Source organism: Canis lupus, chromosome 2 (genome assembly GCF_003254725.2).
Source record: "Canis lupus dingo isolate Sandy chromosome 2, ASM325472v2, whole genome shotgun sequence".
NCBI classification, from domain to species: Eukaryota; Metazoa; Chordata; class Mammalia; order Carnivora; family Canidae; genus Canis; species Canis lupus.
Genome location: NC_064244.1, coordinates 20205560 through 20219463, shown reverse-complemented (window position 1 = coordinate 20219463; position 13904 = coordinate 20205560). Strand labels below are relative to the sequence as shown.

At 42.1% G+C, this 13904-nt stretch overlaps 1 protein-coding gene across 2 annotated transcripts; it reads left to right on the top strand.

Moving 5' to 3' along the window:
* The first annotated feature begins 229 nt into the window (after positions 1 to 229).
* On the top strand, positions 230 to 9495 carry MEIG1 (meiosis/spermiogenesis associated 1). 2 transcript variants are annotated; one of them, XM_025445443.3, is made up of 3 exons: positions 230 to 360; positions 4831 to 4997; positions 9162 to 9495. In XM_025445443.3, exons 2-3 carry the CDS (start codon positions 4860 to 4862, stop codon positions 9288 to 9290), a joined length of 267 nt encoding a protein of 88 aa, XP_025301228.1. In that variant the 5' UTR covers positions 230 to 360; positions 4831 to 4859; the 3' UTR covers positions 9291 to 9495. The 2 variants fall into 2 exon arrangements, with proteins under 2 accessions (XP_025301228.1, XP_025301229.1); XM_025445444.3 differs by lacking the exon at positions 230 to 360 and adding an exon at positions 4334 to 4490.
* Positions 9496 to 13904: the final 4409 nt, after the last annotated feature.

The window sequence follows — 13904 nt, the reverse complement described above, 5'->3', positions numbered from 1 at the left end:
AGGCTCCACACTGGGCTCGCCGCCCCGCCCACCCTCGCACCTGCGCACAAGGGCCCGCTCGCAGGGGGCGGGGCCGGGGCCGGGGCCGGGCGTCACGCGTTGCTAGGAGACGCGAGAGTCGCCGAGGCGCGGCAGTTGGCCTCTCGCTGCCCGAGCACCGCCGCGCTCTTCTGCGAGCTCCCGGGCGGGGTGCCTCGGCCTCTCCAGGTCGGCCAACGAGGGTAACAACGGAGAGCAGGACCCAGGGAGAGCGGGGGAGGGGGGGTGGGCACTCCCCGAGGGGCGCGAGCGGCCCGCCCCCCTCCCCTGCGCCCGCCCGGGCCCCGCCCCGGAAGCCTCGGCTCCGCCCCTTCCGCTCCGGTGAGCCTTTATGATTTCTGAGATTGGTGTTACTTGCCTATGTTTTTTTGTGTGTGTGTGGCTTAGCCGTGGCCTGTGTTTGCTACTCCTTGAGTTTCAGACTCCGATTTTCTGGTAGCTTCCAGGCCGAGCCGTGCGCCCTGCGGCTTGAGGTATTCCGAGGGTCTCCTTTCAGAGTTCTCCTGGAGACTAGTCCTATGACCCCCAGTTTTCAAAATGCTTCCTCCAGCATTTTGCTTTTCTCAGCCTTCTATGGCAGCTTTTACCTCACGTGCAAAATCGGGGATTTCTGGAGAAGAAAGGTTTGAGAGGACTGGAGAGAGCGTGGAGTGGCTTTACACTGCACAGATGCGGATTTGCACACCTCAACCATGGACCACAAAGACATATTTTTAGAGTAATTATCTTTTGCCACTACTCTAAGTAAAGCACTAAATTTCAAAGTGCTGAATGTTACCAGCGCAATTAATATTGGCCCTGAATCTCCCAGAATTACTGAAATATTTAATCAAGAAATTAGGTTGATCTTTCTCAATTTTAGTTTCATTTTATTTTCAGGAAGTAAAAAGTAAATCAGTAAGAGAGACATAAAGGGTGGTGGGATTTACATCACCACTACATAGAATAGTTACAGTAACCACAGGGGCTCCTATTATGGTGTTCCCATTTATGGTATTCCCATTTATGTTCCCTTTAGCTATTGTGGAACAACAAAGTTTTGAAATGCCTAATATGTATAGGAGATATGTATTTCTACTAAGAAAAAAATGTTTTTTTTTCCTCCAGTAGTTCTACTCTTCTGTAGAACTTTTCTGTTGAAAGCATTTAGAAAAAAAAATTTAAGATGTTATTTATTTATTTGAGAGAGACAGAGCAAAAGCAGGGGAAGGGGCAAAGGGAGAGGGCGAAGCAGACTTCTTGCTAACTAAGCAGGGACCCCCCGTATAGGGCAGGATCCCAGGACCCAGGAGATCATGATCTGAGCAGAAGGCAGACACAACCAACTGAGCCACCCAGGTGCCCTTGTTGAAGCCGGGTTTTTTGTTTGTTTCTTTTGTTTTGTTTTTAATTTTAAAAAAGATTTTATTTATTTGAGAGAGAAAGAGCCCAAACAAGGGGAGAGGCAGGCAGAGGAAGGAGGAGGAGCAGGCTCCTTGCTGAGCAAAGAATCCAGTAGAAGGGGCTGCTCAATCCCAGGACCCCCCCCCCACCCCACATCATGACCTGAGCCTAAGGCAGATGCTTAAATGACTGAGCCACCCAGGCACCATGAAAGCATTTTTAATTTATAGTTGACATGATTGTTTTGTTTGAAACTGGCAAGAGGTAACACGGATGACATTCAGGAAAATATTTTTTGAATGAATATGAGTATATAAAAGTATTTTATGTATAAAAAAGCCAAGCCTAAAGCAAAAATGGTTTGGGTAAAACAAAAAGTATGACTGTGCCACTGCTTTGAGGAAATGTGCTTCATCTGTAAAAGCAATATAATACAGCCACTAAATTCTCATAGCAAACATGGCTATGATTCTGAAAGTACCTTTATACAGTGAATTCCCACCTTTTTTTCCTTTCATGTTTCTTAGTGTCATTTTTCTGCGAAAAAATAGGTTTTATATATAGTTATGGATGTTAATGGCCTGTCAGGCTGTACTATGTGTGTCCAACTCCCTGGTGGTTCTATTTAGTGTGTAGCAACAAAGCATTAAAATGAATGGAAACGAAGGGTAAGGGTTTTGGTGAATTATGACTCACTTATTGTTTTGTCGGGTATTCCAAAATTTACACACATTCACACAATAACATGACAACATGTTGCCTTAAACTACAACATGAGGGGAGTGCCTGCCTGGGTGGCTCTGTCAGTTGAGCATCTGCCTTCAGCTCAGGTTGTGATCCCAGGGTTCTAGAATCCATCCCTGAGTTGGGCTCCCTGTTCCGCGGGGAGCCTGCTTCTCTTTCTCTTCCCTGCTCATGCTCTCTCACTATCTCTGTCTGTCTCTCTCAAATAAATAAAATCTTAAAAAGTAATAAAGTAAAATACAACATGAGCCTAAACCTAAATTAATAAGGATCAAAAGTTTTTAAAAGTCGACTATTAACAATAGCTTAATTTTCTTTGGTCTAGTCAATATATATATTGTTATGCAGGATGGAAAAAATGCAAACAATACTAATGATACATCCATTTGGATAGTTGCTACTTTTATCAGAGTGAACTGTGTAACTCAAATGACTTCATTTTATTTCATTTAAATCTGGAGCTAAGCCCAAACAACTGTGAGAATTTTGGTTTCAGGAGGGAATGTAAATGCAATATTGAATGTTAAGTCAGAATGTGACAAAAATCTACAGGAGGTAGGAGGAAGCACAGGACCAGTTCCCTTATTTTTCATAGAAGAGCCAGTTGGTACTTGTGTGTGACTGATAGATACATAAAGTTCAAACAAATGGCTCTTAACCTCCTAACAGTCTCCATCAATCTATTTTTATTAACCATGAGGGAAATTTTAGGCCACATCTTTCACACTAAAGAAATATTTATCTGAAATTCAGCAATTCCATCAATTTTATTTCCATTTCCTACTCTCCCCCTCCACTCCCTACCCTGTTAAATCCAGGCTGAGCTAAATTTGTTATACTTGTGAAAGCATTTATTATAAGACTCCATTTTATAAAACTTTTAAAGTCTGTCCTTCTAACTCATCTTACGTTCAAGATGATGTTCACCCAATGTTAAGGACAGATACTTCTAATTGATGTGAGGATTATTTCAACTTTTCCTTTTTTTGTACTTTAATGTATTTCCTGGTCTTTTCAATACATACTAGTCCTCCCCTTATCCATGGAAGATACATTCCAAGACTCCCCAGTTGATGCCTGAAACTGCGGATAGTAACAGACCCTATATATCCTATGTTTTTTCCTAAACATACATGTCTATGATAAAGTTTAACTTATAAATTAGGCACAGTAAGAGGTAAACAATAATAAAATAGAACAATTATAACAACATGTTTGAAAAATTTATGCGAATGTGGCCTGTCAAAATATGTATTCCTGTACTCACCTTTCTGTGATAATGTAAGATAAAATGCTTGTCTGATGAGATGAAGTGAGGTGAATGACATAGGCATTAGGATGTAGCGTTAGGCCACCACGGACTTTCTGACACTAGGTCAGAATGAGGATCCATCTGCTTCCAGACTGTGGTTGACCACAGAAAGTGAGACCACAAGTAAGGAGAGACTACTATAATAAGAATTTGTGGTTGTGATAAAAAAAAATTCAATAAATAAGAATTCATTTATAGGACCTACTTTATGAGGTCTAATCTAATGTATTTCAGCCAATAGAAACATACTTTAAGAGAAGAATAGATTCAAGGAATCATGGTAAAAATTCTGGGCACTTTATTTCAGTTAACTGATACATTTCAGTAACAAAATAAGATGACTGAGAAAACAACTGCAAGATAGGTCTTTGAAAAACTGACTCTAGAAGTTTGGTGAACAGACAAATTACATGTACATGTACAAAGAGTTGAATCTTTGAACTTCAAAAGCTACTGGTGACTGCTTACATTGTTTTAAAATCAATGATCCTGGGGATCCCTGGGTGGCTCAGCAGTTTAGTGCCTGCCTTTGGCTCAGGTTGTGATCCCGGGGTCCTGGGATCGAGTCCCACATCGGGCTCCCTGCATGGAGCCTGCTTCTCCCTCTACCTGTGTCTCTGCCTCTCTCTCTCTGTCTCTCTCTCTCTCTCTCTCTGTGCCTATCATTAATAAATAAATAAAATCTTAAAATAAATAAATAAATAAATAAATAAATAAATAAATAAATAAATAAAATGATCCCAGTATCAGACAGTCATACAGCTTTCATGGACTTTGTGTTCGTCTATCTTTTCACATTGGGCTGTCACAGGAGCAGGGTCACAGTGACCACCTGAGTGAATGGACCACAGTGATTGGATACCTCCAAGTAGTTCAGATATGGAAAAAGAGGAAACCATTGCTCCTCAACAAGAAGAATAAGAAGACAGTGAGAAGACTGATCTTACATTCCCTTTTTAGGAAAAAAAATAAGTGGGGGATGCAGTTTTGAATATAATCAAATGGAATGGTGGTGAGATATTTTGACAGTCTACTGAGTAGTTAAAAATAAGCGTGTGACTTCAAAAATGTGTAAACTATTGCCTAGAACACCAGAATTAGGAGATCACGCTTTGAATGCAATTTTATTTGATTAAGAAATAAACAGTTCCCTATGCATCTTTCAGGGTTTATTTTATTTTCAACATAGAGCTTGAATCCTTCTCAATCTTGGAATTGAATGTTTAAATTTTAATATACCTAATGGGATTATCAACTCTCATTTTTAAAAAATCCACTTGTGTTCATTTTTAAAGGGACTTTCAAAATTGTCACTACTATGCTATTTTTAATGTTGTTTTAACATCTTTCAGAAATAATTGGCAATAAGACTTCTGTAGCCATGGCTAGTTCTGACGTGAAACCAAAATCAATAAGTCGTGCCAAAAAATGGTCAGAAGAGATAGAAAATCTGTACAGATTTCAGCAAGCAGGATATCGGGATGAAATTGAATATAAACAAGTGAAACAAGTTTCTATGGTAAGATATCTCTAAAAACCTGAACTCAAAATATTCAGTCAAAAGTACCAAACTCAAACAAAGAGCCAGAAAATAACTAAAAGGAAGCTCTACTCCAATTCTCTCCCTTTATTGATGAGGAGACAGGCCCACAGGAGTGGTTTTCAGGTAGAATGGAGGGAGAGGTGGTCCTTTAGCATGGAAACATTAAGAACTTTCTAGCTTTTACTGAACAACCATGCTCTGCCAGATAAATCTTTGATGGTAACCACAAAAGCAGAGTCTTTTTCCCTTAGGTAATTCTATTAACAGATATTCAGTTTGTTGTATAACTACTATGTCTTTCCAGTTTCTTCTTTTTTAAATTTTTTTTAATTTTTATTTATTTATGATAGTCACAGAGAGAGAAAGAGAGGCAGAGACATAGGCAGAGGGAGAAGCAGGCTCCATGCACCGGGAGCCCGATGTGGGATTCGATCCGGGGTCTCCAGGATCGCGCCCTGGGCCAAAGGCAGGCGCCAAACCGCTGCGCCACCCAGGGATCCCCAGTTTCTTCTTTTTTAAAAAATAACATTATAAAGGGGTTATATTCTGTTTATTATGGAGATTGTAAGTGACAGAAAACTATTAGAGAGCAACTCCTGACTTTGGTTATGCATTACACCCCAGGCCCAATAATGTGATTGAGATAAAATTAGATTTAAGAGAACACAAAGAACGTCCTTGAAGGGGAAGCCTCACAAAGTGGGAGGGGTGTGTGATGTAGGGAAGAGCAAGCCTATTCACTGTATGACTTGGCAATTTTGAAAAGGTCTTGCATTTCACTTCAGTTTATACTAATTGGGTATAAATTGTCAGGAAGGAGAAAATTTCCCCCTGGATTCTCTCTGTTCTTTTGGCTAGTCTAATAATTAAATTGACCCAAGACAGATAACAATTTTCACCTAATTTCATGAATATGGGGCCCCCAAAGATATAAGACCCAAGAAGTGACCAAAGTAAGCCATTTATATACCTTTTAGAAAAGAAATGATAAATGTGTGAAGAACTAACAAAGTAATTTAGGCTTGAGTATTAATTAGTAGGGAGATAAGTAGAATTTATTTACACACCCCTCTTGGTCCTGAATTCTCTGTCCCTGGTGATACAGATGTCTGTCTACCTACAGATATGAAAAGGTGCCTTTCACATGGGAGATTTATTTTCTGCTTTCAGAGGAAGGATCAGAGTCCTTCATGCACTGGTTTCTCAAGTAACTTTAAACCATCAGTATGCAAAGTGGCATATTCTGGGGCAGCATGCCCTCAACTCCGTCACTACCATGTGCAAATTTCTGTGCCAAGTGCATTAGGAGATAAAAATATAAGTGAGGACCTGGCCTCAAGAAATTGAGTGGGCCAGCAAGAAGAGAACCAGATTTGGAATCTAGCCAGGATCTGCATTAGTTGAGCAATCCTCGACAAGGTTCTTAACGTGGCTGAGCTCAACAGTAGAATGGTGATGGCAATATCTGTTTTAGAAAACAGTTACAGGAATTAAACGAAATCATGTATTTCAAGTGCCTAACATTGCAGCGCTTAATAATTTATTGAGTGAATGAAGGATAAGTGTTTAATGAATGATAGCTTTTATTATTCTTAATATCTTGAAGTAGAAGATTAATGACACAAACAGTAAAACCTTATACAAGTCAAAATATGTGTGCCTTTAAAAAGGAAGCCCAGGAATTTAGAAGAAGACAAAATTGCTTTCTTTGAGGGACAATCCTCCAGAGTGGCTTCATGCCCCCGGAGACATTTGCAGAGGTCCTTAAAGATTGGCCAGGATAGTAACTGAAGGCTTACCTTGATCAGTGTGTCTACCAGTGTACAGAGGTATGAAGGGTTAGAGCTAAGTTCTCTTTCCTTTTGGGACATGTAAGCTTGTCCTCCCTAACTGGTCTTGAGGACTTTACCACTCCACTCTGTTCTAGTTAAAGGAATGGAGCTTTCCTCATTTGAATGGGAGTCATCAAGTGAGAGGACAAGAAGAAAAATTATAAAATACAAAGGTTATTTAAAATGAGTAGGGGTTGGGATGCCTGGGTGGCTCAGTGGTTGAGCATCTGCTTTTGGCTCAGGGCATGATCCTGGAGTCCTGAGATTGAGTCCCACATTGGGCTCCCTTCATGGAGCCTGCTTCTCCCTCTGCCTATGTCTCTGCCTCTCTCTGTGTGTGTCTCTCATGAATACATACATAAAACCTTTAAAAAATAAAATAAAATAAAATGAATAGGGGTTGATGAGCACAGAACCAATACAGATGCTTGGAGACTCATCACATATACAGTATCTATTTCTTCACTGAATGAGATGCTTTTTTAGGACTCTACTAAATGAGAGCCTGCTCTTGGCCCCAAGAGGAAGAGAGTTATAATGGTGTCTTAAGAACACCCTTCTTTCTCTACTGCAGGCAATGGAAGCTATGAAAGGCAAGCTTGACCTATATGATAGGAAGCATTGATTGTTTTCTACACTGTATATGTCAGCCCTCCAAGGTTTATCAGATATGCTGCTACCTATTTTCACTAATTATTTATTTTTTAAGATTTTATTTATTTATTCATGAGAGACACAGAGAGAGAGAGAGAGAGGCAGGACACTGGCAGAGGAAGAAGCAGGCTCCATGCAGGGAGCCCAACGTGGGACTCTATCCGGGGTCTCCAGGATCACACCCTGGGCTGAAGGCAGTGCTAAACCACTGAGCCACCCGGGCTGCCCATTCACTAATTCTTAAATAAACAAGAGAACATAAGAAAATGAAAATGTGCTGTAAGAAAAAAAAAAAACATGCATTCCTTTGTATTCATGATGTATTCCTATTCCAGTGGAAAGTTGTGATTTATGGGTGGTGCATATGAGAAATGACAAGCTGCCCATAGAGATAGTGGTGAAGAGCATTCAATTATCTAGACCATGATACCTGAATAATCAGGTTTTGACAATGATAGAGTAGATCTCACAGAATCCAGAAGAAACATATTGAACTGAACAAGAAAACAGAACATGAATTTGGAGAGGAAGGAAAGAAAAATGTTCAAACTAGGTCAAGCCAAATTTAAAGTAAGCAATATAACGTATGAGAAAGAATAGCAGGGCAGCCAGGTGGCTCAGCGGTTTAGCGCCGCCTTTGGCCCAGGGCATGATCCTGGGGACCGGGGATTGAGTCCCACATTGGGCTCCCTGCATGGAGCCTGCTTCTCCCTCTGCCTGTGTCTCTGCCTCTCTCCCTCTCTCTGTCATGAATGAATAAATAAAATATTTTTTAAAAATTCATGACCTCGAATTTCTATTAAAAAGTCAATTTCAAGGGGTGCCTGGCTGGCTCAGTTGGTGGATCATGCAACTCTTGATCTTGGTAAGTTTGGCCCCCATGTTGAGTGTAGCAATTTATTAAAAAATAAAAATCTTTTGTAAAATTTGGTTTCAAAATGAACTTGTGATATGGACTTGCATATGCACCTTTAGGTATCTTGAATCTAGGTGCTTCCATTTGTTACTGCTGTGGTGTCAATGCTCAGCACCCAAGTGCTTTCAGAGTGAGGCCTGAGCCTAACTTCCATCTAAGGCATTACTTTCAGAAGTTAGGAAGTAGTAATGTTTGAAATGGTTTGTAAATGTGAGAAAAAATAAAGTTTAGAGTGTTTTGAATGTTTCCTCTATCTCGGCAACTGAGTAAAAATTTAAATCTAGAAATTGGGATCTAGGGATCCCTGGGTGGCGCAGCGGTTTGGCGCCTGCCTTTGGCCCAGGGCGCGATCCGGGAGACCCTGGATCGAATCCCACGTCGGACTCCGGGTGCATGGAGCCTGCTTCTCCCTCTGCCTGTGTCTCTGCCTCTCTCTCTCTCTCTCTCTGACTATCATAAATAAAAAAAAAAAAAAAAAAAAAAAAAAAAAAAAAAAAAAAAAGTTAGAAATTGGGATCTAGAGAGAAGCACCAAATGAACTGTTTTGCAGTATATGGATACAACTTGGGATGCATTCGAGGGGTGTATAATACTCTCTTGAGAGCTCAAGCATTTTTAGATTGAATTTTATGCTTTGATTTTTGGATGTGAGTTATCCTGTTAACTCTTTGGTAGTCAATTATTATGTAAAAATAAAATCAGCATCACAGCATTTGTATTCTGGTTTCTGATATGCAGGTAGATCGTTGGCCAGAGACAGGATACGTGAAGAAACTCCAGAGAAGGGACAATACTTTCTATTACTACAACAAACAGAGAGAGTGTGACGACAAGGAAGTCCACAAAGTAAAAATTTATGCTTACTAGCCTTTGTTCTTTGTGTTACTTATCATTACTTTTTAAGAATTCAATTGCTTCATTCTACATCATGTAAATGTCATTTTACAAACTAATTCAAAATGCAGACCTCAACTGAGTGTTATGAAACATGAAAGCCTTGAAACCTGGTATCAATCATCCTGTTCTGTTCAAAAAAAATAATTGCAGAAGCATTAAAATCGTACCCATCTTGGTCCTGTTCTTCTGACTATTTTAATTGGGGTAGAGTGACCATTATGCACAGAACAAGACAGCCCCGTTTGAAACACTCCGGTGGTTAGGCTAGGTATGTTAGGTTAGCACCCACAGCCCCTACGCCAGCCCTCAGCCTTTACCACTTTCCAGGACGATTGTTTTGAACTGTTGGATCTGTCTCTTATGGCCTGAGGGCTGCCTCTTGCCCCTGGAGTCCCTTGTCTTTTACTGAGTGGACTGGAAATGCCAAGGAATGCTGGCCCCTGGGAGCAGCCCTGACCCAGTGACTGATGGAGAGGGGGGTGTATAAAAGACCCAGCTGCCTGGTTCTGAGAGATCCATCTGAGGTGTGTGCTTTACACTGGCGCCCAGTTTCCCAGCAGGATGAAGCTTCAGTCACCTGCAGCCATGTCTGACCGGATCCCATAGTCTATTGGCTGTCTCCCTTCCTGGCCACCCCCTCACTCTCTCCAGGGGTTCCTTTCCTCCTGAATCAGCTCTTTGTACATGGAGCCTTGTCCCAGGGTTGGTTTCTGGGTTCCCAATCTACACAACTCCTGATCCAGTGCTGACTGGAATCACTGCAGAAACAGCCCGAGTGCTAAAGAGCAAGGCAATAATTAACCTGTAAGATGGGGGTGCCTGGGTGGCTCAGTGGTTGAGCATCTGCCGTTGGCTCAGTGCGTGATCCTGGAGTCCTGGGATCGAGTCCCACATAGGGCTTCCTGCATGGAGCCTGCTTCTCCCTCTGTCTATGACTCGGCCTCTCTCTTTCTGTCTCTCATGAATAAATAAAATCTTAAAAAATAATAACCTGTGAGATGTAGAAAACCCCCCAAATTCCTGAGTTGGTTGCTTTGAGATTAAATAAATGAAAGACACCCTTTCTATTTTAACTGTGGTTTCACTAAGGTTATTTTATTTGTCACCATTTGTAAGCCCTGACCTTTAATAGATTTTTGGATGTGAGGCTCATAGCCATCAATTCATTGAACTTCAGCTAGCTCCCGTTTTCCAGAACTATCTGCACTGTGAAGCCCCATTAGTTTCCCCAAATCAATGTTGTGCTTCTTCGGCTCTTTTTCTTTTTGAGCAAACACATCACAGGAAGGATAAATAGATTGGCAAACCTCTTTTATGCCTTTCCTGGCATTGCTTGGGGGCATCTTACTGCTTTGAAGCCATTTATCTGTACCTCTCTGCTCATGCTTTTTATCATTGTCTTCCAGATTTGGCCAATCCCTCAGTGCTGAGCATACGAGGTTTTCAGAATCCTTTTTTTTTTTTTTTTTTTTTTTTTTTACCTACTCTGATAAAAGACATCCACTGACATCCACATTGCCTCTAAATACACCCCTATCCCTAAAAACTGTACATACCATACCTTACATGGCAAAAGATACTTTGCAGATGTGATTAAAGATCTTGAGACAGGAATTATCCTGGAATATCTGGGTGGGCCCAATGTAATTTCTAGGGTCCTTAAAGAAGGCAGCAGGCTGGTCAAAGTTAGAGAAAGAGGTGTGATGGAAGGTCTAAGGGATGCAAGGAAGGAGTCAAAAGCCAATGAATGCATAAAGTCTCTAGCAGCTGGAAAAAAACAGGAAATGGATTTTCTTCTCTAGAGTCTCCAGAAGGAATACAACCAATGTCTTGGTTTTACCAAATAAGACCTATTGCAGACTTCTGGCCTCCAGAACTATAAGAAAATAAACTTTATACCCCTTGGTTTGTGATAATTTTTACATCAGCAAGAGGAAACACAGCCCTACATAGAAGAGATGAAGCAAATACCCATCCATAGCCTTGGAGTCAACCTGAACTTCAATCATGGTGCCATTTTTTACCGGAGAACACATTTTGTTACAGATAATATCCATTCCAAGGAAGTTGGCCAGGCACACTTTGCCTGGAACATTCTCATTAATTAGTTCAAATGTTCTAAATGTCGCTTCATCTTTCTGCAGCAAGACTCTCTTCAGACATATGGCCCTTGGAACCAACAATCAGATGCAAATTTGGTTCCTTGAGTCCATGTGACTAGGGTTTTCACAATGGCTCTTACAGTGAGAATAGCTTGTGCTTTCCCACTGTGCAAATCTTTCTTAGAAAATGGATCAGCCCCTTTTTTGATGGCTCCTCTTTTTGCCACTTGTGTAAGATGCTTGTGTCTGCTGACCACTGTGATGCCGCTAAGAGGCGTCTGCAGCCATTGCCAGCTGCTCTTTGTACGGTGTCAGCTTTTCTGGTGAGACTTGGCCAACAGGCCTCTGTCCATGATAGCAACAGCCTCCCCTTTAAGAGAACTGCCCATCCTCTTCCATGCTTAACGCTGATGCTCAGCTTCAGGAAAAGGTGTTCTAACAGGAGCACACAGTGGCCAGTCAGACTACAGACCAAAGCAGCAATATGGCCAGGCTGTCAAGCTTTGTCACAGCATCCTACTATCAGTGCACACTGCAGAAGGACCCCTATTGCCTGGGTTTCTGAAACCCATAAGATTGCTCCCATTGAATTGCATGCACATGGTGACACTTGTCAAGAAGGTGGCAAATTTTCACAAGCTGTGTACTTGTCCTGGACAGTGACTCTCCAACCAGGTTGCATTTTATAATATCACGAGGCACTTTTTAAATAATACTGATGCCTGAGCCCCACCCTCTTCTAGTTAAACTGTGTCTCTAGGGATAGGACACAGGCATTGTTTTTTTTGTTTTTTGTTTTTTTTTTTAAAGCAAAACCAAAAACTGCACTGGTGATTTTATTGTGCAGTCAAGGTTAAAAACCATTGCCCTTGGCTCTTGCTTTAAGATTCAGACCCCAAGTCCAAGCATCTCCTGACTGCCATTATAGAGCCTGGATCCCAGTCAATACTTGTTATCATACACAGAGATATTTTCAGGCATGGCTGTGGAGAAGCTTTGCTCACCTGTGTGCTTGTGTAATTCATCTTGAAGAATATCACACTGCCCCAGTTGTGTGCTTCTAGTGCCTCTGGCTAAGGCAGACAGGACTCACTCGGCTCTCTGGCCAGTCTCTGCAAAGCAAAATGTCAAGCTCTTCTTTTATGAAGATCACCAAAGGATCAACAAATTTATTATTGGAAACCTCTACTACTTCCAGCAATACCTACATACAGGGGCGGGGGTACAAGGCTTTATGAATGAGGCCCCCTACCATCTTCTCTGGGGAGTTTCCCCAGGAAGCCTGTTCTAAGGAAACTTGAATATATTTTGATGTCATATGGCTCCAAGTTGTATTTCTCCCTAAGGGGCAGAAGCAGATGTAGGTGGTCAAAGGTGACAGGACAAAGATAAGGAAGAGTATGCAGAGAAGACTTAGTGTCATGGGGCTGGGCCTACAATTCTTAGAAAAGCCTGCCAGCAAGGGCAGTTGGAATGCCCACCACTCCTGATAAGAGTGGTTTACCTCACCGAAACTGTTTATACAACACTCGGCAGCATTTCTCTGTCCAATGACCCTGGCAGATGCTGGGACAACTGCCTGACTTTTCGTCCCACCCCATGTCTTGCACACCGGGTAGGATGCTGGGCCAGAGAATAGGAAAACCTCCCCTCCTCATGGTTGCAGATTATCTCGACACATCACAGCAGTGTTTTTCACAGCATGGGTCACCATCCATCAGCACCAGGGGTCTCATCCCTGGCTTCACGTGAGAATCATCTGGTAGCTTTTTAAAATGTGGATGCTAGGCCTTGCTCCAGACTTTCCAGCTGAGAACCCCTACAGGTGTGATGCTGGCACCACATTCTGCAGGGCACGGCAGGTGCTTCTTACCAGCGGCCAGGGCATATGGTTCATCGGCCAGTGGCTCATAGGCTCAATGTGCTGAGTCACAACTGTCATTTTTTCAAAAAATTAGGTAGATGGGTGCCTGAATGGTCAGCTGGTTAAGCATCTGCCTTTGGCTCAGGTCATGATTCCACGGTCCTGGGATCGAGTCTCATGTCAGGTTCTCTGCTCAGTGGAGAGTCTGCTTCTCCCTCTCCCTCTGTGCTCTCTCTCTTAAATAAATAAAAAGCTTTTAAAAACTATTTAGGAAAAAAAAACTATTTAGGTATTAAAGAATGCGTGCATGGACCGAGTCTTGATGTGAAATGTTTTCCTGACCTACGTGTCAAGTAAAAAAATGTTGAAAGCCATTGCTTGAGGGCATCCGTCTGCACTCTGCTTTCATTTGGGGCCTGGGAGCAGGGTGTTGCTGCCTCTTTCTGCCCAGATTCTCATACATCCCACCCCAGGCCAATCGGAGGGAATGCTGGGCCCCGTCAACACCACCACCTCCAGACCCTCTCCCCTACTGCCCCTCTCTACCCCTCCCTCCCCATCCCTGACAAGTCCCCAGTGTCCTGAGCAGCTGGCTGCAGAGAGCTCACAGGCCAGCAG

Bases quoted from the DNA above. Each gene is read 5' to 3' on its own strand.
- MEIG1 (XM_025445443.3), top strand. From the start codon at position 4,860: ATGGCTAGTTCTGACGTGAAACCAAAATCAATAAGTCGTGCCAAAAAA. The intron at 4,998-9,161 runs GTAAGATATCTC...TCTGATATGCAG, and splicing joins AAGTGAAACAAGTTTCTATG to GTAGATCGTTGGCCAGAGAC.